Here is a 26,474-nt window from a genome sequence, read left to right on the forward strand (position 1 = left end):
GCTCTTGTCCAGTGATGGGAAACTGAGTAAGCTTCTTACCTGTACAAAGGATGTCCGGACAGGTGGTCCGGGCACGCCCCCATCCGAAGCTTAAGTTAAGCAAAGATAGGTCAGACTCTTTCAAGGAGAGAATGAGTGGGTCAATTTAAGTGTGCGTACCTGGATTATGCTTCAAGAGGGTTTTTTATAGTGCTCAAGAGAAAGCCACTATGGTGCTGATCAAACACTTTAACCTTCTCTGTAATGATGACTGCCTTGTAAGTGGCAGGACAATCATTACAGCTTTAGGCGGCTGGTAGGTGTTGTCAAAAGATATGGCATGATGCCTGATCGTGCAGTTACTTGTCCCCTCAACCTGTTGGAGGTGTGGGGTTGTGTGTGGTAATTTATTGACATCGACTTACGGGTTGAGGGAGGTCCCATCAATCATTCCTCTGCCTATACGAATGATTACACAGGTCAATAGGCCTTAAAGGCTGACTGGGTGGTTTCGTCCATTCAGGGAGTCCGATCATGCCTACTACTGTCTAGTCTCATGGTCTAGATGGAAAACTTCGAATACTGCGGCCGCTATCCAGATAGTATTGAGGGAAGGTGACACGTGGAAAGGAGTCCCTACATATACAACATTAATACTAATTCGATAGAGGAATTTTAATATTTTCTTTTAAGGTATTAAAGCTTATACTTCATCTCTCTATTTTTGGTCATATTGAATTTTTTTTCGGTTTTAACGACTTAATGTTTACTTATGTAGTAACTTTTGTTGGTTATAAAGATATTAGCAAAAGGTCAAATACCTAGTTTAAATAAAATCCGTAGGATTCCTTGGTGGCTTGAAGTGTTTTAATTTTGGAATTCATTTCAAAACAACCGACTAAACTGAACCGTCGTATCATTTCAGGGCCGTTTCCGTCCAGGAGCGAATTAACAACAAAGTGGATTGAGGTTCAACGGAGAAAGACGTTGCCACATGCCACGAGCCAAAGCACACGTGTAGTGAGGGGCATTTACGTGCAACTCCAAAGAAAACAAACGGATCACCCACTGCACCGGAGCATGGGCACAGCCGGATTCGGCATATTCCTCAAAACTCGAGGGCAATTTGGGGACTTGGATCCAAACCTGTACCAATAAATAAATAAAACACTTTCTGAAAACACAAAAAAGCAATTTGCGGTTTCGCTTATATTTCTGACATTTTCCCAGAGGAGGTCTCCATCTTCCGTAACCCCCGTCACCTCCTCTCGGAAAATTTACTCTTCTTTATCTAATGGCTTCCGAAGGCTTCACCGACAAGAATGCTGTGTTCAGGAAACTCAAGGCCAAGTCCGACAACAAGGTCTGTTCTTTACTGAATTTCTTCGCGGTATTTTTAAATGTTTTCTTTTGTTTTTATTTTGGTTTTTGGTTTTCTGTTCTTGAGATCTGGTTCAGATCTGGAGGTTTCGCGATTGGATCTCGGTTTTTTATTTTGTTTCTTTTTGGTTTTTAGATGTGTTTTGATTGTAATGCGAAGAACCCGACTTGGGCGTCCGTCACGTATGGGATCTTCCTCTGCATCGACTGCTCCGCCGTGCATAGGAGTCTTGGGGTTCACATCAGCTTCGTCAGGTGATTTCAATTTTGAGTTTTGGTGGTTTGATCCATGATTTAGGGTTTTGGCAGTTCAATTTGGTGATTTGATATTTCGACTAGGGTTTTGATTTAAGATCTATGTTTATTTATTTAATTTCTTAGTGATACACGTGTTTATGTTGTATTATACGCCAGTACTGCAAATTTTGTTACAGTGATAAATTGCTCGTTGGTTGCTCGAGTTAGGACCTGAATAACCAATGTGGTCGATTTTAACCTACTTGCTTGTTGTGTCGGTCATGGCTGAGGGTCATGGAAGACCCTCTATGCCCACCAAGTGGCGTCCTGGTTGGTTGAGATCAATTTGTGTGGTGATTTAATTCTGAGATTTGAGTGAAGACCTCGATTGATCTTACTGTGACCCATAAAACCAATCCTGGATTTTGAGGAAGAACTTTCTTGTATTTGAATGGGGTAAATCTCATAAATTCATCTGAATTGTAAGGTATGACATGGAGGAAGCTGGTCTAGTTCTGGGTTGCAAGGGGATGGAATTCATTGGAAAGTTGAATTAGATGCTAGGTGGAAGGGAGCTAATTGCACTTATATATAAGGATGCTTATACAAGTAGGTCTAACATTTGTAGTGGCTTAGGGGAAATCTCAGCAGGGGAGGTATATAGTCCTATTCTCCTCGTCATCAATTTTTTTTTTTTTTATTTATTTAGGTTAAGGTTATGAAACAATTTGGTAAAATTCCCATCTTGTTAATTATTATGGACTGGATGGGGATGCCCTCCTCATAACGTCTCTCTAGAGTCAAGTTTGGACCCCCTCAGCATCGAGGAAATTTTTGAACATTCTTGTTCCAATATCATTCTTCTTTCTCTATCTCTTCTACGAGGGATGACCATTTAAGGTGGAGGTGGATCCTTCTTGGTGGGCCTTATGCCTTGTTGATAATTTGGCCAAGGGTGAGTCCTCTGCAGTGATTTCATTTATTAGGGTTGGCAAGATGGAGATTTGGGTGCATTGGCCTTGAATCACCAAGATCTCTGATTTGGCTAGATGAGTGAACAAGCAGTTGTTTTCCTCCTTGTTGTTCTCTTGGGACTAGTTAGGATGAGTACTTTGTGGGGCCTTGTTACATATACAATATTTCAAGGTTTTCTTTCTTGAAGGTTGCTTTGTTCTTCTTACAACCCAGTTCATCTTATCAAACTGTCTGTCCTATTGACCATTATTGTGCTTTTAACCATCAAGAAGTATGAAGCATTTTTTTGGAATTTCCTCTAAAACAGTATTTTAATGTGTTAATGCAAAGTTGAAGGTGAAAATTGAATCTGTGTAAAGGGCAATTTACAGATGTTTGCGGCAGGGGAAAAACTTGATGAGAGAAGTAAGTCAATTGATAAACTTAAGATGCGACTTTGCATGGAGAGCAACTTCTCCTTGAAATTGGCCATGCCTTGTTCTATTTTCCTTTGAAGATCACCTAGCTTTCCCACCTAACTTTGTGCTTCCATTTTCAACCTTAAGAAACTGTGATTGAGTTCTTGTCTTACAAAACTTGCTGCCGGCCAGTCTGCAACATGCAAAGCCAAAATTCTTCAGTTATCTTCTCTCTCTCTCTCTCTCAATCACCTCCCTCAGATCATTCCTCCATTCCTTATCAAATTGGTTTTTTTTCCTCTCCATACTGAAATTGTGTGTGAAAACCCAAATTATCCTTTGTAGTTTTATCCTGTATGGCTTTGCTCATAAATTGGACATGGAATAAGATTGTAGTTTTCTGCAGTTGCCCGCAAAAGTTATTTTTCTTCCCTTCTTTGATTGTTTGGCCTGAGTTTTAGCTTCTACAAGTTTCAGTGGGCTTCTTTTTTTTTTTTCTTGATAAGTTACAAGTTTTAGTGGGTTAGGGCCATTCTTTAAAATTTTCTCGTTCTAGGTTGTTAGAGTTCATGTAATTGGGATTGAGGTTTCTCAGGGATGGAATAACTTATAGACTTGGCCCAAGAACGCTTTGTGTGTATATGTGCCAGTCATTTGGAAGATCTGGAAAATTGGGATCATAAAGGTGATCTAAAATTAGATCTTGTGAGTTCTGCCTCTGAGTTGTATCCAATGTACATCCACCTGGCTACATCACTAGATCTTGAGAATTCTAGTTGGCATGGCTCCTTTGTAGTGAAGATTGAGGAAAAGGAAGAAGATGTGAACACTGCCCCTCTTTGCATACTTTTGGATGATATGGCAGGAACAAAACCGGAGAGCATTTGAAAATGAGGAACAAACCAATCAAAGTTAAAACATTCATTCCTTTGTAAACTTTCAGCTTGGGTTAACACATGCATAAGAGAAGAGTCAAATCCTTTGATTGATTTTGTAGATTGGGTGGGCCTTCTTGAGAGTGAGGGTGGTTTTTTTTGTAGCTTCTTTTAGGTGCCCCCCATGCGTACCTCCTGCGTACTTCGGTGTACATTTTTTGTTATTGAGTTATACATACCTTTCTTTGCCTATTAATTTCTTCTTTTCTTATCCAAATATGTATGATACACCATCAGAACCTGATATTGATTTAATTTTAAGACCACAGATATGTAATGCTAATACTGAATTAATTAAAATATCTCGACTACAATCACATTTTGCTTCAAGATAACATTGAATGGAAAATGAAGCTATATATATACTCAATACAACATTGCACAGAAACATTGAATGGAAAATGAAGCTATTTACTCAATGATTTATAGTTCTGGTTAGCATTCAAGGATCAAAACAACATTGCACAGAAAATGATGGTTTTTTTTATTATTGTGAGTTTATATGGTCAACTATATGGGGCCAATGCTTATGAATAATAAATTTTGACCTTGTCTCATTTCTTGACTTTATGGTAAATACATCCAACTTTATTTCATTTTTATAGGAATAATTATCTTGATATGCTCTTAAAAATCAAATAAATAAAAAAAATTATCTTGATATGCTCTTTTTTATATGGATGTGCTACAAACAACCATAGAATTGAAAGTAAAGTTTAATTTTTTTATATACCATTCATGGAGTGACATCGAAACAAGAAGTTCATGGGAATTCCCATCTTTTTCTATCTAGCATTTTAAACCATAAATTTTAGTGTGAAACAATTGATGATATAACAAATGGATCATTAAATTTTAGCTGGAAGGGTTCGTTTGTGGGTAAAAAGAGGGAGAAAATATGAAGATCCATTTTGTTATTTATTTTTTGGACGGTTTGGAAGGAGAGGAATAGATTAGCTTTCAAGAAGAAGGGGGGGGGGGGGGGGGGGGGTGTTAGCTATCCAAAAAGTTAAGAATTCTTTTGTTTGTAATGTGTGAGGGTGGGCTAAATTGTATAGCGGTGCGGAGCCTCGCTCCCTTATAGGCTTCCTGGAGTGGTTAGCCTCCAGTTAAGGGTCGGTGGGTTTTTTGTTTCTTTTGTCTTTTGTTGAGAGGCTCTCGTCGCCCCGTATACTCCCTATATGCTTTGCGGCATTTTGCCTTTTGATAATATATGTGTTTATTTATCGAAAAAAATAAACAAATGGATCATTAAATGACTAGGAAAGTGAAGTGAAGATGATAATTTGGTTGTTCCAATTATATACATTTGGAAAGTTTTGAACTTTTGTGTACACCAAATATGGATCGTAATGATGTTAGTTATTGAAATCTTGTCTTGTACCATTTGAGATGTGTGGAGCATTTCCTTTTCATCCTTTCTCCTTTTTTTTTCACCCTTTTTGATAGTTTTGTTTTACTAATTGCTGTGCCAAAAATTGATTTGCTCCAGGTCTACAAATTTAGACTCATGGAGTGCAGAGCAGTTAAAGATGATGAGCTTTGGGGGAAACAACCGTGCACAGGCTTTCTTTAAGCAGCATGGATGGTCTGATGGAGGCAAAATTGAGGCTAAATATACATCAAGAGCTGCCGAGTTATATAGGCAATTGCTTTCTAAAGAGGTTGCTAAAAGTGTTGCTGAAGATGCAGGTTTGCCATCATCTCCTGTTGCTTCACAGTCAGCACAAGCAACTAATGGACTTGCTGATTTTAAGATCAATGAAGCCCCAAAAGAAAGTTCTTTGGGAAAGCAAGAAGCCTCTGATGTCCCTGTTTCACCGAAAGCTCCTCATACAGTTATGTCAAGTTCTGTCAAGAAGCCTATTGGTGCAAAGAGAACCGGAAAAAGTTCTGGGCTTGGTGCTAGAAAGCTAACAACAAAGGTAGATCCTATTCTCTTATCTGTATTGACAAACTAACATAGAATACTTTTTCTGAAATCCAATTTTGTTACTTGATCATGCATAATTAAAGTGCATTTTTTCTTTAACAAAATAACCTTCTCGGATGCAGCCAAGTGAAAATCTCTATGAACAGAAGCCTGAAGAACCATCTGTACCTGTTTCCACCTCAACTAATAACACCCCTTCTGTTGGCTCTTCTTTTGCATCTCGCTTTGAGTACATTGAAAATGTTCAATCTTCTGAGATGAATTCTGGAGGCACACATGTGCTTAGCCATGTATCTCCACCAAAGTCATCAAGTTTCTTTGCGGAATATGGCATGGACAGCGGTTTTCAGAAGAAAGCAAGCTCAAATTCCTCAAAAGTGCAAGTAAGCTTTACAGCCCATCTTTTTGCTTGTAAATGGATGACCAAGACTAGGTTATCCTACTCCTTGTATATGTAGTTCACCAAGTAGATCATATCCTTGTTAACTGTAAATTCTCACTTATATGATCATTGGAAGGGTTTAAAGATTGACTTTGCCTAGTAACTTATGTGGCTTGTCACACTGGCTGCATCAGTCTTTTATGGTCTAAATTTGAGTGGCAACATAATAAGGGTCGTATCAGCATTGAAACTTAATTTCCAATGACCTAGAGTTTAAAATAGCATTTTGTTTCTGGTTGGCCTCAGCTGCTCATCGTGTTCTTGTCTCTGATATATGACCTGGGGTATAATTTGTTCTGTTAGTGAGCATAACCTAGTTGATGTTGGTGAGTATAGCCTGGTCAACATGCATATTCATTAATTCCTTTTTTAACTTGAACTTTAAACTACATGTTTGAGTTTTCTGGCAGGTAGTGGTCCTGTTATAGTTTTTTGTTCCAAGCTTTTTTAACTTATGACAGCCTGTTTTAACTTAACAAGATTTAAGTCCTCTTGGTTGGGAAGTGAGAGGCAATGAAGTAACAGCCTGTTGAATGAATTTATACTATCATATTAAGGGAACGTCGTTACTGATATACGGCAGGACTGACCAAAATCACTTGCTTCTACTCTATAAAGCCCCGGTCACCAAATGTTCTTATCCTTTATTTGTACCATCATGTTATTAAAAAACACATGCTTCTCACTATTTGCCACTGAGGAATGTGTAGAAATTATCACGTAGTGCATTATTACCATTTGCTTCACATGCTTCTCACTACTTTCTGCTGAGGAATGTGTAGAAATCATCATATAGTGCGTTATTACCATTTGTTTCATTTGGTTTTCTTTTTTATATTACGCTAGGTAATACTATGATGATTCATCATTTGTTTCTGTTCATTTACTGAGCTTTGCCTTGGAACATTGATCTTTTATTGCTGTTCATTTCTGAGCTTTAACCTTGGCATATTGAACATGTGTTTCTTATTTTGGGTATTGTGGGTTCTTATATTATTTAGCAAGCAACTTCTGTTTTACATTGAATGGGGAAGGAGAAATTGCGAAGTTAGAAAGTTGTTGAACCTGAGTGTTCTTCTAATTTTGTCAAATGGAACTATGGGGTTGCTGTTAGGCCCATCTATAAAAATGAATTAAGACCTGCAAAGAAATTAAAAAAGGGGATTGTAAACTTTGAATTGTTGCCCTGTCCCTGAAGGAGTTTGCTTCTCTGTTATCACTACAGCTCAAACTCATGGTTCCAACATACTTATGGAGAAGCAACAACTTGTACAGCCTCGTTGGAGATTCAATCTTACAGCATGCATAGCACAGAAGGTTTAAATTTCCTTGTTTGAGATCTTCGTCCCCTTATACACTACTATTTGGACAGGGTTTCTGTTGCCCGTGCTAGTAAACTGAAGATTAAGTATAATCATATCAATTATCCACAAAATATATTTTAATAGGATAGCTAAATTTCAAATTTGTAAGCAACAAGTTGGGATGTGATAACCAGATTTAAGTGAGGTTTTACATTTATTCTGCAGCAGTGAGTTTTTGGACCTTAGAAGGAAAAAAGTAGAAGCAGATTCAGGGGTGGGTGTGTTTGTGTGTTTTTACCCTACTTATTTAGGAGCATAAGGAATCCAATGGTTTCTTCTGTTTGGACTCGTCTTGATGTCAGTTATTTGTTCACAAGCTTCTGTTTGGCGTTTATTTCTTACATATCACAAATCCAGTAATCTCTCCTTTTTGTTCCAAAAGAGTAACATGTAGTAGCAATATTATGTACCATTTATTATGTATGAATGTAAAGACGTGCTTACCTATCAAAAAAAAAAAAAAAATCTGGTTATTATTTTTTTAGAATTTTGGGTCCTTTTTAGACCTAGCATGAATTGCATCAAACATTGATTAGAAAGTTGAATTTTATCACATCATTACTATTTCAGTTTATTGTGTTAGCTGTAAATTTGCATGTGAAGCATGTTCTTCCTCCAGTACAATTTCATTCTTACATCTAACAATTATCAGATTGAGGAAAGTGATGAAGCTAGGAGGAAGTTCTCAAATGCAAAATCTATCTCATCAGCCCAATATTTCGGGGATCCGAGTAAAGCCAATGACATGGACTCTCAAGTTTCCTTGCAGAAGTTCTCAGTATGTATCCTTGCCTCACTGACTTAATTGAAATATTGTCAACTGTATTATTTCCCAGTGTGTTCTTTATTCCATGGAATGGGAATTCCTGTATCTTTAATGCATAATGATTCCTGGGGTCATTTGAATGAATTTTAATGTACTGCTATGTTTTATGAAAGTGTATTTCTTTCTTTTTCCCTTGGTTTTTCTTCTATTGGGGTTTGGGAATAATTCTGAAAGCATAGGATTTATAGGTATAGGCTCTGGAGAATAAGTTTTGCTAAGCTCCTAAAGACAATAGCTTCTTTATTATTTTAACCTGTTTCATTCAGGAGTGGTTTTAACTGAAATTTATTGAAGTGAACTGAAACATAATGTAGAGACCTTCAGTGTGGAGTCCAACATAAGATTTTAATAGTCTTTTGACTCATCCTGGTTTCATGATCTTTTCTTTAATGTTCCTCTCCTCTCTTAGGGTTCAACGGCCATATCAAGTGCTGATCTCTTTGGTCACAGTTCAGATAATTCCCCCCTTGATGTTTCTGCCAGTGACTTGATCAATCGGCTCTCTTTCCAGGTAACTTTGCAGATTTATGATGTTTCCGGTTTATGATTAAGTTCGAAGATTTTCAAAGAATGTTGTGCTAATGATGTTTAGTTTTTTCATCACCTGGAAATTTAAATTTGTGTTTTATGTAATTTTTTTTTCTTGTCATGAATGCACTACATATGGATTGATATTGCTGATGATCTTCTCTTCACAGGCACAGCAAGATTACTCTTCTCTCAAGAGTATTGCAGGTGAGACCGGGAAGAAACTCAGCTCCCTGGCATCAACTTTAATGACAGATCTTCAAGACAGAATCCTCTGATATGTTTCATTTTGTGTTCAAAACACCTGAGTTTGTTACTATACCAGCCAAAACTTTATCTAGTGGGTGTAAAAAAGAGTTGATGAAATTCTTTCAGAAGATGAAAATAAGATTTTATGTTTATCCAGGCTTTTTAATGGGCTGGTTTATTTTGTAGAAGTGGTATTGCTTTTGAGATTTGAATACATATACATATTTCTGGTTTTTAGTTTCTTATTTTTTTTATCTAATAATCGTGCCAGCTTTTGAATCGAAAGCCCCAAGCTTTGGAGTGGGAATTGGAATGCAGATGAATAGTTCTGTTGGAAATAAATGAATATTATCCTCGTTGTGGAGTAGGAGTCACAGGGTGGTAGATTTTCATATTTGTGAGCTTAATCCATTGATCCTAATTCAAATAGTTGAGCTGGGATTAAACCAGAGCAAAAACCCAGTTTTGGCCATTCTTTGTCTAGAATTTCAGATAGTGTGTGTGAGCTCGGTGAATTTGCAGTTGGTTGGAAAGGTTATCAATGAGGAATGTGTTTATTCCTGAGGCTTGAGGTGGAGGTTAATGAACCTTGGGCAACCATGCAAACCCATCTGATTATTTCCCCTGCTCCCAGACGGTTGAATGAGCGGACACTGAAATTGGGGAGCAAAGAGGAAACAGCATACATGGATGAATCATGAGAGTGGAGAGGGGCAATGAATAGAAATTGTTTCCATGCTGAAACAGCTCTTGCCTCTTGAGGATGATAGCGTAGCTGAATTCAGTTTGAAGCCTGAAGCCTACGTGAGTAATTGACGCAATAAGATTCCGAAGCCTGAAGCCCTACGTGAGTAATTGACGCTGTAAGATTCCTACCAGTTCCACCCTTCAATGGCATTGTCTAGTGATGTCACTGGGGTGCACACTCGTGGTAGGCTCCAAATGTGACTCCTCCTTGTTATATATATATATTTAAAGCCAGTTGGGAGTTGGATTATGGGAGCAGGTAGGGAGTAATTTTGGGAGAATTGGAAAAGTTTTCCAGTATTTGATAACACTTCAAAAAAGTTAAGCGTTCAGTGGGAGTTGGTGTTTCTAAAAATAACTTTTTATTTTTATTAAGCATCACATTACTATTTTTCTATCAAAAAATTCATTAATTCTTTATAAAAAAATATTTTGAGAAAAGTGTTATGGATGAAATACTACGCAAGAAATGTTGCTAACAAAATGTCTAAAAAATTGTTTCATATAAAATGCATTAAAGAGTTTTTCCCAAAGTTATTTGGAAATAGATCGCAACCTAAGATTTTTTTGTTTTTGTTTGTCTTTTTATATATATATATATATATAAAGTCATTTAGACTTTAGTGGGTGAAAGTCACAAATGTTTATATATTTTTTTTTTATTAAAAGAGAATTTTTTAAGATAGAATTTCAATTTAAAATCTATAAGGATAATAATCATGTTAAAAAATATAAACCGAATAGTATTTAATTATTAAACAAGTAATATATTCTATAACTTATCTAACTCATTTAATGATCAAGTTATTTTATTTAATAATTAAATTGACTTATGTCTCATATAAGTTTATATGATTAATATTTTAATCAAATTTATTTATGACTTAATTAACTTATTTATTTAAAATGAGTTAAATAATTTAAGGTTACAATTATATTAATTAGCATGATTATTAAATGGGTCAATTTATGTTAAAATTATATCATATAAATTGACCCAAACTATTGACTTATTAAATTGATTATAAAAGTCGATATGAATTTGACCTAATTATAATTATACTTAACTAAAACTTGTATAAATTGTGTTGGATTTAAATTATATTGACTACTCCTATCAAACTTTTCTACTCGTTCAAGTAGGATCTAAGTGTAGATGCAGTGGTAATTATTGTGAAGGAGGCTAGTTGAATATTAGAATATATATGGAAAGTGGAAATTTGTTTTAGGTTAGTTTAATATTAGGATATATATGCAAAGTGTTAGACCTTGGTAATTGTTTGTAAAAATAATTTAAAAAAAATAGGTTTTGAAGATTGTTTTATGATTTTTTGTAAAATAAAAGTTTATTTGAAAACTTAAAATATTTTTTACTAGTTTTAAATATACTTTAAAAATAAAATTTATATGTAGTGTTTTATTTTTAATCATTTTATATATTTGCATAATTATTTCTTAAAATAACTCTAAAAAACAAGTTAAAATAATATAAAATAACTAAAAGATGTTATTTTAAAACATCATATTTTCTATTATTAAAAATAAAAAACAAAAAACAAAAAACAGTTTTTGTTTTTAAACACGTTTTTTTTGTGTGTTTTTTTTATTTTTAAAAACAAAAAACTATGCTAAAAAACAATTTCCAAATAGACCTTAATATCTTAATCATGACATCTTTTTCATGCAAGATGAAGTATTATTTCATAAATTTTATTATATTTAAAAATTAAAATTCACATAAAGCATACAAATGAATGAGATGAAAAACTTTTTAATAGGTAAGAGCCTTATGACAAAAGGCTAGAGTTTACGGGTATTATTATTTTCCCTTTGAATTTAGTAAGATTCATATTTTGGGCAATAAATAAAATTCCCTACACATTTATTCTAATATTTTGATTAAGGTAATAAATGACCTAATGTTTTCTTATGATTGCATGAGGGTTATAACAAGAATAATAATTAGCATAATTTATTTTCCATGTTTTAGAAATTAAAGAAGGAAACAGAATCAAATTGCTTTAGTTTCATTTTTAAAATTGGTTCCAAACATGGTATGACTTTTTAGATTATAGATAATATATTGCCTTTAGGAAACAGAAAAGAAAAAAATAAATATGAAAAAAATAGAAACCGTTATTTAGAAGGAAAGTATATTAAAATAACAAAATTGGGGCAAAGTGAGGGGGACAAAGGGGTAAATATGACAGTTGGGAAAATTGGGTCGCACGCTGTTCCCAATTGCCCATGTCTCTCTCACTCTCTCTCTCCCTCCCTCTCTCTCTCTATCTCTCTCTCTCATTCTCAAATTTGAGTCCGAAAGCTTAAAAACTGAAATGGCGGCTATGTTTTCCCTCCCTTTTCAAAATTCTGCGAAACCCAAATAAGAACGTTCGAGAATTGGACTCTTTTTCGTCTTCCCTCTCAATTTGAAACCCCAGATTTTCCAAAAGCCCTAAACAATTAACTCCCAAATCTGGAGGAACTCTCCCCAAAGCTGGACCTTCGACAAACTATTCGGTTCCTAGTCATTCTTAATCTCTTGCGTTTCTCTATCTGAATTTCCGATGGATTTGGTTACCCACTTCCCGGAAACACTAGAAACTGAGTCCGCTCCTTTTAGATCACTGCTTTCTCATCATTCGCGGGATGGGTCTTCCGCATCTGCTCGTGTTCCTATTCCTGATATGAAAACCCTAAATGGTTCGTTGCGGTCTTCTCGTTTTGAAGCCCTAGATGATCAGGGTTTGGTTCCTACTTCGCCAATGGTAAATAGGTCTTCAGAATTTCCAATTGGGGAAGCCCTAGGCGATCAGTTTCTGGGTCCGGCTTCGACTGTCATTGATGGGTCTTCGCCATCTTCGCATTCTAAAGCCCTAGCTAATCAGTCAGGGCCGTTGGTTCCGTCTCTTTTAAACCCGGATGGGGCTTCTTTGCTGTTGCAGAGCGAAACCTTAGATGGTTCTTTGAGTTCGCGGTTCTTGGCTCAGGAAGAAACCCTAGAGCATGATGACGAGAGCCTAATGCTCTCTTCTTCTTTGTCTTCTTCGTCTTCGTCGTCTTCTTCTCCGTCCCTTTTTCCTCTCAGTAATTCACGCTGGTCTTCGCCGTGGTCTTGGAACAGAGAAACTAAACCACCATTCTCTTCATACCTTCCTCGGGAAATTGAACCCACTATGGTGGTAGGTTCTCGCTGAGCTTTACTAAGATGTTTTTTCCCCCACAAGATATATGTGTTGTATTTCGGGGTCTTGAATTTTGTTTATGTTTTGATTATGTAGGGTGCTGGGCTTGTAAATCTAGGCAACACATGCTTTCTTAATGCAGTGCTCCAATGCTTCACGCACACTGTCCCCCTTGTCCAGGGCCTTCGTTCTTGCAATCATGCCATGCCTTGTCATAGTAAGTTCTATATTGATTTTGTTGTATTCCACATTTATTATATCTAGGATTAGATTTGTTCTGATTTATGGTTTGTTGTCTTAGGTTTTTATGAAGGGTTCTGCGTTCTTTGCACTCTCCGAGATCATATTGAGCTTTCCTTGGCTTCTTCAGGACGGGCAATTATGCCTTTGAAACTTGTTGACAATTTGAATAGTATCCTCTTCTGCTTGATTATGACTATACCAATTGTTTTCTGTTTATGTGGTGCTAAACAGATGATCTATAGTTGAAATTTAGTGTGTACTTGTTTGCAATTAATATATATGTATATTAATTTTTGAAATCATTATGAAATGTGATATGATTTTCATGACTCTAGATCTGAGCAAAATTGAAAGATCAATAATTTATGTTTGGTTGTTGCAAAAATGTTGGGAAGTAGAACTTAAGTTTTGAAATTTAACACTTTGGTCATTGGGGGCTGGCTAAATAATGGGCAGCTTACAATTTGTAGCTATTTAATTTGTTGGAACATAAAACATTGGTTTGATTCATTCTTTTTCCTGTTTATTTATACAACTTTTTTCCTCTGCAACCTAATGGGGATTGTGGTTTTGATCTTGCATTTCTTGTATCTATACTTGTTTGCAAGATCTGTTTGGTATTTCAAATACTAGTGTTTTCAAGAGCTTTGTCCTTTGTTGTGATCCTTAACTTATAAATTACCAGATATTTCATCTAGTTTGCAGAGATACCAGCAGGAAGATGCTCATGAGTTCTTGCAGTGCCTATTAGATAGACTAGATAGTTTTTACTTGATGAATCAGGATAAAGGCTCTCATTCTCCAGATGATAACTTAGTGAAACATGTTTTTGGTGGTTATCTCATCAGCAAGGTATTGACTTGAAACTAACCTCAAATTTCCCTTTCTATCATTCACTTTCTTTGAATATCATTCTAAACGTGATATTAGCTTCAAGTAGAGAGTTTATAATGTAATTTTATTAATTGTTTTCTTATTCTTGGTATTTGAATATCAGCTTCGATGCTGCAATTGTGGGCATATTTCCGACACATATGAGCCCTTGATAGATCTGAGTTTGGAGATTGAAGATGTTGATACGCTTCCTTGTGCTTTGGAATCATTCACCAAGGTAGAAAAGATTGAAGATCCTGAGATGAAGTTTACATGTGATAACTGTAAGGAAGAAGTGTCAGTAGAGAAGCAGCTTTTACTGGATCAGGTCCCTTTAGTAGCTGCTTTTCATTTGAAGAGATTCAAGACAGATGGCACTTATGTGGAGAAGATTGATAAGCACGTGGAGTTCCCATTAGAATTGGATTTGCTGCCATACACCAAAGAGAGGGAGGACGATAATGTGAGTTTCTTCTTTTCTTACCTACCAGCATCAACCAAATCTATCTTTGCCTGTGAACTGTGTTTGTAAATACAAATTTGGTACTTTATCTTTGTTTGTGCTCTTGGCATGTGAACAAATAATGGATCTCTCTCTCTCTCTCTCTCTCTCTCTCTCTGTTTCTCTCCAATAGGTGGAATTGAAGTATGAACTCTATGCGATTGTGGAGCATACTGGATTTTCATCTACTTCCGGGCATTACTTTTCCTACATTCGTTCATCACCGGATACATGGCACAGATTGGATGACTCGAAGGTAATAATCTCTGTATATAGAGCAGAGGCAGCATTTAGTTTTTATTTCTTGAGCTTGGGATTGCATTATTATGGATTTGAGTTAGTTTTTGACTGCATAAGGAGCCAAATAGCGATATAGGATCCATGTAGCCAAACCCAAATGTTTTGTCATACTGTTCAAATTTTGTTTTTAGATGAGCTTTTCTATTTACTGAATCTTATTAGCTTGCATTGCTTAATTTTTTTTCCCCAACTCTGGGTTTAATTTGGGTTTGAGTTAATTTAATTATTCTGATTGCAATTTTCTGAGAAAATTGGTAATATAACACTAACTGAAAGCAACATTCCTGATGCTGTTGACTTTTTTTATTTAATGATAATGACATATCTTAAGGGATTTAGTGTGCCTATCAAACAAAAAAAAGGAAAAAGAGGAAAATTCTACTGAAATTAATGTTTGATTAACATTGGCAGGTTACTTCAGTTCCGGAAGATTATGTGCTTCATCAAGAGGCGTACATTTTATTCTATGCAAGGCAGGGTACACCCTGGTTTTCAAGTTTAATGCAAACACAAAAGCCATGCTTAGACCCAAATACCTCAGGCAATTCACCCAAGTCAGTCCTAGATAATGTGGATAGCATCTCTACTTCCCTTCCTACCTTAGCAAATGTTTACAGCCATGAGGCCAGTGAAACTGTAGATGCAGCAGATGAAATATCTACCTGTCTTTCTGGAGGGGGAAGAGGTGATGTAGTTCAGGTCCATGAAGATGGTGATGTACCTCACAGGGTTGATACTCCCATGCCACTTGGGGTTACTAGTTGCTTTGATGGAACTTTAGATCACACTCAGAATATTTCTACCACTTCCCCTTGCAGAGATCATGATGGAAATCAGCATATCAACGAAAACTGCAAGTCCAAAATCCATCCTCAAACTCCACCAAGATCCCCAAGTCCAGATATATATGCTGAAGAGCCTCCAGGTAAAAGTGTTTGCTTATCTATACAAAATTTGTCTTTGCTCCGATGTAAAATGTGCATCTGGACTTGCTATAAAGATCTAACATCAAATTTGGGTGAAATTTGCAGAAGTGAGTTATAATATTCCCCGTGGTCATTTGAGACAGAAGAACCAAGTGGCTTGTAAAAAACCACTGAACAAGGCATTGGAGGATTCGCGGAAAAGGGAGGCTTGTAAATTATGTAAGAACATGCCTGCGTCAAGGAGTATGAGACTTATGGCAGCCATGAAGGGGTCACAAAGTGAAGGTTCCTTGGGGAAGAAGAAAAGCAAGAGAAGAATGGAATCATCTGCAAATGGAGAGTCCAATACTAGAGCTCGCCGGAAGTCCAACCCATGTCCTGTCATGCCTACTGTGGCAGCTGGAAATTTTCGCTGAACACGGGTGAGGGTTTTGGTTAACACACTTGGTCTGTCTTGGCCAACATAGATATTATTAGATGTTAAATGCAGATTGACTTTGATCCTCTGAATAACAGAATATTTGCAGTTACAAAGCTGCAAACCAGTTTTTGAGTTTCCCTGTGTTGAAGATCAAGGTTGTAGTGCAGCTTTTTTGGGGCAAGAAAATGGTAAATACCGCTACCTTAGGTTTGTTTATACTATGTGCAGAGTTTTGAGTAAGGTGTCATAAACAATTGTTCTTCCATGTTTTTGGGTAGCAGAAATGTTTCTTTTAGATGGAGAAATCTTTTGAAAGCCAACTGTATTTACACTACATTTTGCCTGAAAATGGAACTTATAAACTGAAATGTTGGATGATGGAATAATTTTGAAATGTCTGTTTTCCATTTTTGGATTGGTAAAAATACACTTTTTTTGATTTATTATTTTTGCAAGGCGCTGTAGTAATAAAATGAGAGTTTTCAACAGAGTTGCCTCCACAACATTTGAAATAGAAATTTCAAAGGAAGAAGTTGTGCTCAGTGGGTGAGTGTTGTCTTTAAATTTATGGTCGGTGAGAGATTCAGTGTCTGCTCTTGAAAGATAAATTAGACTGACCTTTTGAAGCCATCTTACCATTGTATTTGTACCCTCTTTTCCTTTTGAGAACTGACAATAGGAAACGATTCTATAACCGGAAACAATGTGGTTTGCTGATACTACAAGAAGCTGCTTGCACAGAAATCCAAAAAATATCCCAGAAAGAGTGACTGCAGTCAATAACAGGGCAACAGGGCGCCGCCTTTATATAATTGTTCATATCTGGGTGCTCGTGCGTTAGCTTGTGTGTTGAAGCAAGCACAAAAGAGCCTTATGTGGCTTGGTATCACTGTATCAGCACATAAATAATAACATTCAGGTGCCTTTCATATACCTATTCTGAGTGTCATCAGCGAAGCTGTCCCTCATAGGACTGCCATTGACCCACTTCTACACAAAAAAGCAAAAACCAAAGTGGCATTGTCCAACTTCTCCAGATTTACCTCACAGATTCAAACAACTTAACATTGCTTTTATCGGCAAACTAACCTCACTTTGCTATTATCGGGAACCTTATGATTCAGGTTTTGAATGCCTAAAATGGTAAGGCTTCTTTGATGGGATAAATATATCTCCATACCCAATCAAACCTAAGATAAAATAAGTGGTAAGATACATAATATAACCTCTTATTAATATCCAACCAAGCAAATTGGAGAAGGAGATATTTTCCAAGAGCTTGTGGTTTGAAGGGGGATAATTTCCAGGTACTTGGATTGAGATGGAAAGCAAGCAGACAGTTGAAATCAGTGACTGAAAGGAATGGATTGTCCTTTGAACTAATCGTTTTGTAGATTGTTTTCAAAATCTATGTGAATAGGCCTGCCTCCATTCTCATCTCATTATGCCTTTTAACAAGAAAATGAATACAAATGTTGGCATAATCGCCTTTGTTTCCTTCCATCAAACAAATGACTACAAACTCACTTGGCCCAAATTGTCCTCAGCCCTTGTCTCATCAGAGTAACATTTTTCTGAGAAAAAGTTCTATATGCTTGTGCAAGATTAATCCCTGTTATTAAACTACAGGTTATTTGGACTTAAAAGAATAAGTTCTAGCTGAAAGTTCTAAAGCTAACTCCTTGATAACTTTGCTTAGATCCACCACAGGAAAATGAATTTTAACAAAGGGAACTTTCCCATTTTCCATACTTTGAAAATTGATATGGATTTTGAAAGCTTTATTTATTAAATTTGCTTCTCTTAAGGGACCCTTGCCACTCAAAGTTTTACCTCATTTTGCATGTTGCCTTATCATTTGTGCTTTTTTTGTAGATATTAATTTGGATTTTATTTAAACAAAGGGACTTGAGTTTTTTAGGTCCATTTGGTAACTATTTTTGAAAATAATTTACTATTCTTTGAGACAAAAAAAAAAAAAGAAAAAAAAGAAAAAAAAGAAAAACACATTTGAGAATCGAAAAATAGAAAACATGATATTTAAAAAAAATATCTTTTAATTGTTTTCACTTGTTTTCCAATAATTATTTTACAAAATAATTATATAAATATGAAAAATAATTAAAAATAAAAACATTACATATAAAAGTTATTTTAAAAATATATTTTAAAGTATAGAAAAAAAATTAATAACATTTTAAATTCCCAAATATACTTTTATTTTACAAAACATAAGAAACACTTTGATATGCTAGAAAAGATTTATTTAGGTAGAAACAAATGCTAAACCCTTGACTTTTTCTTTAACCAAGCTGTAACAAGGATCAAAATAGCCTCAAACAATTCCATTCTTCCTACTCTTTCTGCTCTTTATGGAGCATTTGGAGGAAGCAAAAGCAATTTTTGTAATGGGGTCAGCCACATGTTTGAGCTAAATCCATGTGAGTAGGCCTACTTCAGCAATGCTTGGATCTGGTAAAGAACAAGGAAAAGAGATGGATGACAGAATTGATACCTTTGTTTCCTTCTACAAGAATAACATATTCCAAAGAAAAAGTTTTAACATATTAGGAAAATGGTACGCCTGTTCCTATGCTGGCAACAAAGTGAATTAAGTATAAAAACATTTCTGATTTTGAAAGCCCTTGTTTATAGTACTTGGAAGTTTCTCCCTGAGATGTTCTATCTATACAGAAATGTATCTGCCTTGAGCATGTAGACCACGATTTTTCCGTCAATCCCTTTTCATAAAGTTCTAAATACAATCCCCTGATGGGCAAGTAATGACAAGTGTATTTTTGTATCACATGAAAACTCTCAAAAGGAATTTCCTCAAAACAAAATCTGACCCTGATGAGGAATTGATGACAGGTTTCTACCAGTCTTCACCTTGATCAAGATTCCATAAAGCTGATGAACCAGCAAAAACAACATGCGATGAATTTTGTTTCTTTTTACAAAAATTGAGCTACTTTGTTCTCCATAGCTATTGTAGGAACAGCCAAATGCTTTGAGCTAAGCCTGACTTTGATGCATCACCAGAAAGCAAGTGATACTTCGTCTCCAACGCCCAAGTGTGGATTTGACATTTTCCATTGCTTTAGCACAAGTGTGCAATTCTAGGATGCTGTCTTCTTCTTCATTTTTTTTTGTGCCAATAATCCCTTCTTGGATACAAAATATTAAAAAAAGGGTATCAAGTTCTTGGATTGTGATAAAATGTTCAAAAGAAGTTTCCTAGAAATGCTAAAAATTAAAAATTGTATTAAACGAGGGATCAAAGACAAACTGATTTGAATGTACAACTTGGTTACTGCAGAACTTCAGTCCATGAGATCATCATTGCGAGTCTAGTGAAATTCTGACCATTTCAATAAAAAATTACTGATGGCATTATGTTAATGAATTGGTAATGGTTATCTCAAGATATGACTCAGTTGTTCTCCAAATATGCTATGCTACAAAAATCAATCAATTTCTTTTTCTTTTTGGTGAGTGGTAGACTGATTATGAGAAAAAGTATAAGAGAGGGCTAACTTTGGCTGATCACCCTTCCTTAATTTAGACATGGGTTATATAACTGCCTAAATCAATAACAGTTGGTAAGTCTATTCTTAATGAACTTAAGAGAAAATATCTCTGAGTTGGGAAGTTTGATTTGCTCTATGTGTCAAAGCATGGCATTATCGAACACAATAATTGGGGTAGCTATAAAAGCATCGTCTATGTAAAGGCACATTCTAAGCATTCTTTGGTTGTGTAAGAACCTTAACTTTTTCCTAAATACAAAAGTGAAATTAAACTCTATATAAGGCTTGCAATAGTCTCCAGCAAATCCCTTTTCTACTCTTTTGTTCTGTTTATCGACTATAAATAGTAGACGGCAAAATGAACTTCCAAAATATGATTCAGGTCATCAGCAATATGGTAGCTCCTTTGCTTACCTGTGAAGATAACCACCCTACGATGACAGGACTCCTCCCTAACAAGAAGAGAACACTAGCACATGATCCGTTATCGCTTGAATCACCAGGATCTACCAAACATGTGGTCATAGTGATGGATGCACTCAAAGAATTCACCACGGAGATTCTCGAGTGGGTTCTTGAGAATATCTTTGAGGCTGGAGGCACCGTTACCCTCCTTGGTGTCACGCCATGGCCCAACATTCCAAGTGAGTACTATACTATTTGTCCCTTACTTGTGTTGGATGCCATGAGGCATTTTGGCCTCATTTTCTACTGTTTGAGGTTGGGGCTTGGGATTAGAGCATATTCAAAGGTCTCAGATATTCTACCCTAAGGATGGATTAATGACTACAAGTGCCATAGATAAGAAACCCATTAATGATTTGGTATATTGCAGGAAGTGTTCAAAAAACCCCGGGGGGTTTAATACATATGAAAACTATTGTTTCCTCTGGATTATTAATTTTCCTTTCTAGCTGCAGTCTTGTCCAAGATTCGGTCGGATATTTGGGAGCTGGGACTCCAAGATTTATCGATCATAGAAGAGAGAAATGAGGGCAAGAGTGATGCCAAGTATCAAAAGCTCCAAGCAATAGTGGACCTTTGCCAAAAATATGGGGTATGTATCATAAACCCTAAAGGCTTCTTTTAGTATTTTTCTTTACCGACTATTATGCCAAGCATATGTCATATGTAACGCAGGCTGTACCACAAATAAAGGTTGCAATGGGATACCCTGTACGATCGGTGGTTATTGAGCAAATTATAAGCCTTCATGCGACATGGGTTGTGTTTGACAGGTACCCCATTATTACGAATGAGAGTTTTTTGTCTTGGGTCTTCTCGTTTTCTTCTTATTAACATCCTTATGAATAGTTATGTGCCAAATGGTTTTACGCTTGGTTCATGTGATAACAGGAATCATCAAAAGTACAGAGAATTCTATGCCAGCAAAGTTCCATGTAACATGGTGGTGATGAATGATGAGGGTGGTTTTGACATGATCAAAGGCCGGGCAATGATCAATGATGGAGACACTCCCGGGGAGTCGCCCCTCTCTTTGGCACCTACTCCAAAGGTGGTGTTATCGGAACAACTGAAGGAAAAAGCTCAAGAAAACGATGATAAAGAGAGTGTGCATGAGAAAGAAAGGACAGGAAATGGAATGAAACAGGGTGGTTAACTCCATTTGGGCTTGACCTATGCCAGCTGATCAAGTGGGGACAAATTTTCTCTTCTTTTCTCTTCGGTTGATACAATAGAAAATAATTAGTTGCATCCTCATGCCCTCAGCTAAGCTTCGGGATGCAAAGCCGCTACTTCACTTTCCAGGGAATAAAGTTTGTTAGTAGAGTGGGATTGTAGTTTTCTCTGATTGGACTGAAAGTTGTTCATTATTTCACATGGTGAAAACTCATCTAAAGTCCTCAAACGATTTCTTGTTAATTTGACATGCTAATACTGAAAAAAGGTCAACTATGAATCCATTGGGACATGTCTAGCTCCTAGGTCTGTGGCCAACAGACCATGATCTCTGATGATATGCTCACCACTAACACCTTGCCATTGCAAAGGCGTGGTTCGATTTCAGTAAAAGTGGGTGAACCATATCCTGCTGGTGTGGTTTTGTACGAAAGAGATCAGAGCATATATCAGCGTCAGATGATGTGGAGGACTGTGGTTAGTGCGTTCAAGCGATCATCATCATCCCCACCTTCTCATTTGTACAGCGAGTCGATCAAATTGGCTGGATATTTCAAATATTTTAATCTATACATGTAATTTAAAACGCTTAACTGATCAAAGACAAAGACAAAGACAAAGACAACTAAAGACAAGATGTCTTCCAAGATTAACAAGTGAATGATAACGGACGAGGGTCTTTATCAGGCATGATTAATTGGAAGCATTTTTCATTGAAAAAGAGAAGGTAAGCATGTTGAATTATAAGCTGATGGATAATAATAATACTGTTGCAACCAGGCAATTATCCATTCTCAAGAATAGTAGAATTAATTATAATAATGTTAGAACAGGTCTATTTTCTATTTTCTCTCTCTCTCTTTACTTGAGATGAAGAGGAAATTATCAAATTCAGCCTGTCCTTATTCTTAATACATGATAAGACTGATGAAATAGATTCTTAATACATAAAGACTGATGAAATAGTTCAAGAAATAGACACCAATTCTTGGATGATACGCAGCTGCATGCTCTTAAGGAATGTAGCCACCATGGACTCCACCTCCGTATCCGCCACCATAACCACCACCTCCACCGCCACCGGAACCTGCACCGGCTCCACCTCCCGAACCTCCACCTCTTCCATATCCTCCTCCATGCTCGCCTCCTGCACCGTAGCCAACACCCCCACCCCCACCATTACCACCTCCGTAGCCACCTCCATGCTCTCCACCTGCGCCATATCCAATGCCACCTCCAGATCCTCCGCCACTGCCGTATCCTGCACCGTGGTCTCCCCCATCACCGTACCCAGTACCACCACCACTGCCGCCACCACCGCCATATCCGCCACCATGTTCTCCACCAGCACCATATCCGGTGCCACCTCCTGAACCACCCCCACTTCCATATCCACCACCATGTTCTCCGCCAGCACCGTACCCCGTGCCACCTCCTGAACCACCCCCACCTCCACCGCCAGCTCCTTCCCCAGTGCCGTATCCACCACCATGCTCTCCACCAGCACCATACCCGACACCACCACCGCCACCGCTGCCTCCACCATAACCGCCACCATGTTCTCCTCCACCACCGTATCCAGCTCCCCCTCCTTGACCACCCCCACTGCCATACCCACCACCATGCTCAGGTCCAGCGGGATAACCACCTCCAGAACCACCACTGCCATATCCCACCCCACCACCAGCTCCTCCTCCACTACCGCCACCACCACCGTGTTCTCCACCAGCACCATACCCAACACCACCACCGCCACCGCTGCCTCCACCATAACCGCCACCATGTTCTCCTCCACCACCGTATCCAGCTCCCCCTCCTTGACCACCCCCACTGCCATACCCACCACCATGCTCAGGTCCAGCGGGATAACCACCTCCAGCACCACCACTGCCTCCGCCACCACTGCCATATCCCACCCCACCACCAGCTCCTCCTCCACTACCGCCACCACCACCGTGTTCTCCACCAGCACCATATCCAATGCCACCTCCTGAACCACCTCCACTTCCATATCCTCCACCATGTATTCCACCAGCTCCATAGCCACCACCACTACCACCACCACCACCACCTCCACCACCACTTCCATATCCCCCTACTGCTCCATAGCCACCACCACCGCCAGAACCTCCCCCACCGCCATAACCTCCTGGAAAACCACCACCAGACCCAGAACCACCCCCACCCCCACCACCAATGCCATGGCCAGTGCCATAGCCAGCTTCTCCTTCAAAAGTGAGGAGTGCCCTAGTGGCTGAACATATGCCTATGCTTAATAACACAAAGAAAACAGCACTAACAGCTCTGTGGGTGGCCATAGGATCAAATATCTTCAAAATCCCACAACCATGGTTTAGGAATGTATCAAGGGGTGGGTATTTATAGGAATAGTATGGGGTCCAAAACCGCGTTATCTGCACAAGGGGTGGCTGAAGCACATGGTTTGAGAAGTTGAATGTCCCCATCGTGTGGCCCAATATACAAGCATGCACACAACTATACACTCGCACCAGCAGTCTGATACTCTCACTAGTGTGCTTTGGCTGTCCACCATATCTCATCCCCAAATGCATATCCATATTTTAGATCCAAAGCTTGAATAAACCCGACTTTAATTTCCCTTTTCTCAAATTTGAATGGATAATCGCGACTTTGTATGCATCCAAGTGATCTTCCCTTATCTACTACCCACGCCATATTAAAATATAATTGAAGCAAATAGGCAACTTTCACCATTTTAAAATAATATTTTAGTCACGGCACATTTCAACACATTGGACAAGGTTTAAGAGGAAAAGGTTGAGCATGAATTTTTATTTATTTTTATTTTTTATCATTAGTTGCTGCATTAATGATCTCCTTTAAAATGAAGATCACTGATTACAGTAACTATACTTTGTGTCTCTGTTGCTCATGCATATAGGATAATTAGGAAAAGCTACTTCCCATTTTCTCAACTAACAATTAGACTAAAACAGAGGATGGATCTAGAGTTCTGCTATGGTTATTTTCCTACATCACCAACATATTGGAATTCTAAAAGAATTCAACCATGCCTCTAATATAAGAAGAACCATAGTACAAACTCCAAAACCAAGGTTATAAATTAACCTCTTAACTCCCCAACTTAATTTGTAATCTTCAATTGGTCTTTGAACCACTCAAATTCCTCCATAGTCACAAATTTCTCCTTTGCTTACTAAATCTCGAACAACCTTGCATGAAAAAGTGAATTCTTTGTTAATGAAATTGCACACATGTTGCCACAATAGATCTTTGTAGGTTCCTCTTGCTTCAACTGAAAATCATTTAAGATTCTTCTTAGCCATATAGTTTCACATGCACAATCTGTTATAGTAATGAACCGAACTTTTGCTGAAGATAAAGCCAGACTTTTTCCTTTTGGAGCTCCAATGATATCACATTTGATCCCGAGCAGAAAACATAGCCTGATGTCCTCTTACGGTCATCAACTTGCTATTAGTGCCCTGATTTTGCTTTTTTTTTTTTTTTTTAATTTAATTTCTTTTCCTGCAAATTTACATGTGCTTTCTCATCTATGTGAAATACAATAGCTTGTTGATGTAGCATCCACAGAAAATCATCTAACAAACTTGGTATTAGAACTCGGTTGAAAAAATAAGAAGGAAGATTTGATGTAATGATTCACCAAATTATTATAATGTATAGACTCTCAACCTTAAGAGGATATTGAGCATGTGGTAATCAACACAAGACTTTGGAAGTTGCACGAAATATTCAAGTCACGAGTTCTTATAAAAAAATGACTTACTCATAGTCAGTTCATGAGCCTAGACAACCATTAGAGGTTTTAGTGTACCACTTTCTAATTAAAGGATGATTATACTTGGCCATTGGAGATAGGTTTCTCATGGTGAGTGCATTAGTATGTATGGTTATACATTGAACATGACTTACAATGAGTTATGACGTAAGACTATTGAGTAGTCATGACTTTACCAAACTGCTTTATTGTGTTGTCTCTCAATCTTGAAAGAATATTAAGTTTGTACTAAAATTAGCAGTAGTTTTAACTTATAGGTGAGATCTTAAAGTGATCATATATTTCTTATGAATTAAGTAACTATTAATGGAAGTCGGTAATAACAAGTATTTTCAATAAGTCGTTAACAGTAGTTTTGACTTATGGGTGAAATCTTAAAGTGATCATATATTCATGATGGATTGAGTCACTATTAATGGAAGTCGTTAGCAATAACTATTCTCAATATAGACATCATGATATATCATGGAATTGAGACATAGTGTTCTCTTGGGTGATTATAAGGAAATGTGTTCATGTAAACTATGGTCATAGTAGTTCTTAAGTAGAACTTGAAATAAGCTATTGGAAAGTGTCAATTGATGACATAATAGGATGATATATAACTTAAGGACAATAGAGGTAGTCTTGAAATACTGATAGCTTTCACCCTGTTATTACAAATATTAGTTCATAGGGAGACTATACACAATGGATAGTAGGTCATAGACTTGAGCACTTATTGCCTCGTTATTTACATAGGGTACTAAGATGCAATTGATTTTCTATAGTGAGATGTTGAATCAATTTTAGAATTAGATTTAAAGGAAGCCATTACTTTTTTATGTGTCCTAGTAGTCCCCGCTCAAGCTCATATGCTTCGTTAGCACGATTTATAAGGATTGGATTAGCTTTTGGTTCACTTATGTGCACAAGGGTATTTTGGTAATTACATAAAGTTACATAAGGGTTAGTGAACGACATCTCTGGATTGAGCTAATTAATTAATTAGATGATCATGTGAGGTTAATTAATCAATTATGACTCATTTTAGGTTTGATTAAGTGACCCAAACC

General features: G+C 37.1%; 4 protein-coding genes across 4 annotated transcripts; 3 read left to right on the plus strand and 1 right to left on the minus strand.

Annotated features, from left to right (window-relative positions):
• Window positions 1–866: 866 nt before the first annotated feature.
• LOC100252326 (probable ADP-ribosylation factor GTPase-activating protein AGD8) lies at window positions 867–9,483 on the plus strand. Its single transcript, XM_002278030.5, has 7 exons — window positions 867–1,342; window positions 1,496–1,614; window positions 5,397–5,829; window positions 5,960–6,220; window positions 8,296–8,421; window positions 8,879–8,980; window positions 9,168–9,483. Exons 1-7 carry the CDS (start codon window positions 1,274–1,276, stop codon window positions 9,273–9,275), a joined length of 1,218 nt encoding a protein of 405 aa, XP_002278066.2. The 5' UTR covers window positions 867–1,273; the 3' UTR covers window positions 9,276–9,483.
• Window positions 9,484–12,210: 2,727 nt separating this feature from the next.
• On the plus strand, window positions 12,211–16,821 carry LOC104882327 (ubiquitin carboxyl-terminal hydrolase 21). The gene is made up of 8 exons (XM_010665205.3): window positions 12,211–13,175; window positions 13,275–13,395; window positions 13,480–13,590; window positions 14,107–14,273; window positions 14,419–14,757; window positions 14,930–15,052; window positions 15,508–16,021; window positions 16,128–16,821. The coding sequence occupies exons 1-8, from the start codon at window positions 12,561–12,563 to the stop codon at window positions 16,436–16,438; spliced, it is 2,301 nt and encodes a 766-aa protein (XP_010663507.1). The 5' UTR covers window positions 12,211–12,560; the 3' UTR covers window positions 16,439–16,821.
• Window positions 16,822–20,366: 3,545 nt separating this feature from the next.
• Window positions 20,367–21,828, plus strand: LOC104882507 (uncharacterized). The gene is made up of 4 exons (XM_010666150.3): window positions 20,367–20,617; window positions 20,894–21,030; window positions 21,114–21,211; window positions 21,330–21,828. The coding sequence occupies exons 1-4, from the start codon at window positions 20,368–20,370 to the stop codon at window positions 21,592–21,594; spliced, it is 750 nt and encodes a 249-aa protein (XP_010664452.2). The 5' UTR covers window position 20,367; the 3' UTR covers window positions 21,595–21,828.
• Window positions 21,829–22,405: 577 nt separating this feature from the next.
• LOC100262584 (glycine-rich cell wall structural protein 1.8) lies at window positions 22,406–24,094 on the minus strand. The gene has a single exon (XM_002277989.5). It carries the CDS (start codon window positions 24,077–24,079, stop codon window positions 22,628–22,630), a length of 1,452 nt encoding a protein of 483 aa, XP_002278025.3. The 5' UTR covers window positions 24,080–24,094; the 3' UTR covers window positions 22,406–22,627.
• Between the last annotated feature and the right edge of the window lie 2,380 nt (window positions 24,095–26,474).

Source organism: Vitis vinifera, chromosome 2, assembly GCF_030704535.1.
Source record: "Vitis vinifera cultivar Pinot Noir 40024 chromosome 2, ASM3070453v1".
NCBI classification, from domain to species: domain Eukaryota; kingdom Viridiplantae; phylum Streptophyta; class Magnoliopsida; order Vitales; family Vitaceae; genus Vitis; species Vitis vinifera.

Bases quoted from the DNA above. Each gene is read 5' to 3' on its own strand.
- LOC100262584 (XM_002277989.5), bottom strand. From the start codon at position 24,079: ATGGGGACATTCAACTTCTCAAACCATGTGCTTCAGCCACCCCTTGTG.
- LOC100252326 (XM_002278030.5), top strand. From the start codon at position 1,274: ATGGCTTCCGAAGGCTTCACCGACAAGAATGCTGTGTTCAGGAAACTC. The intron at 1,615-5,396 runs GTGATTTCAATT...GATTTGCTCCAG, and splicing joins GTTCACATCAGCTTCGTCAG to GTCTACAAATTTAGACTCAT. The intron at 8,981-9,167 runs GTAACTTTGCAG...TTCTCTTCACAG, and splicing joins TCAATCGGCTCTCTTTCCAG to GCACAGCAAGATTACTCTTC.
- LOC104882507 (XM_010666150.3), top strand. From the start codon at position 20,368: ATGGTAGCTCCTTTGCTTACCTGTGAAGATAACCACCCTACGATGACA. The intron at 21,031-21,113 runs GTATGTATCATA...TATGTAACGCAG, and splicing joins ACCTTTGCCAAAAATATGGG to GCTGTACCACAAATAAAGGT. The intron at 21,212-21,329 runs GTACCCCATTAT...ATGTGATAACAG, and splicing joins ACATGGGTTGTGTTTGACAG to GAATCATCAAAAGTACAGAG.
- LOC104882327 (XM_010665205.3), top strand. From the start codon at position 12,561: ATGGATTTGGTTACCCACTTCCCGGAAACACTAGAAACTGAGTCCGCT. The intron at 13,591-14,106 runs GTATCCTCTTCT...ATAAATTACCAG, and splicing joins ACTTGTTGACAATTTGAATA to ATATTTCATCTAGTTTGCAG. The intron at 14,758-14,929 runs GTGAGTTTCTTC...TCTCTCCAATAG, and splicing joins AAGAGAGGGAGGACGATAAT to GTGGAATTGAAGTATGAACT.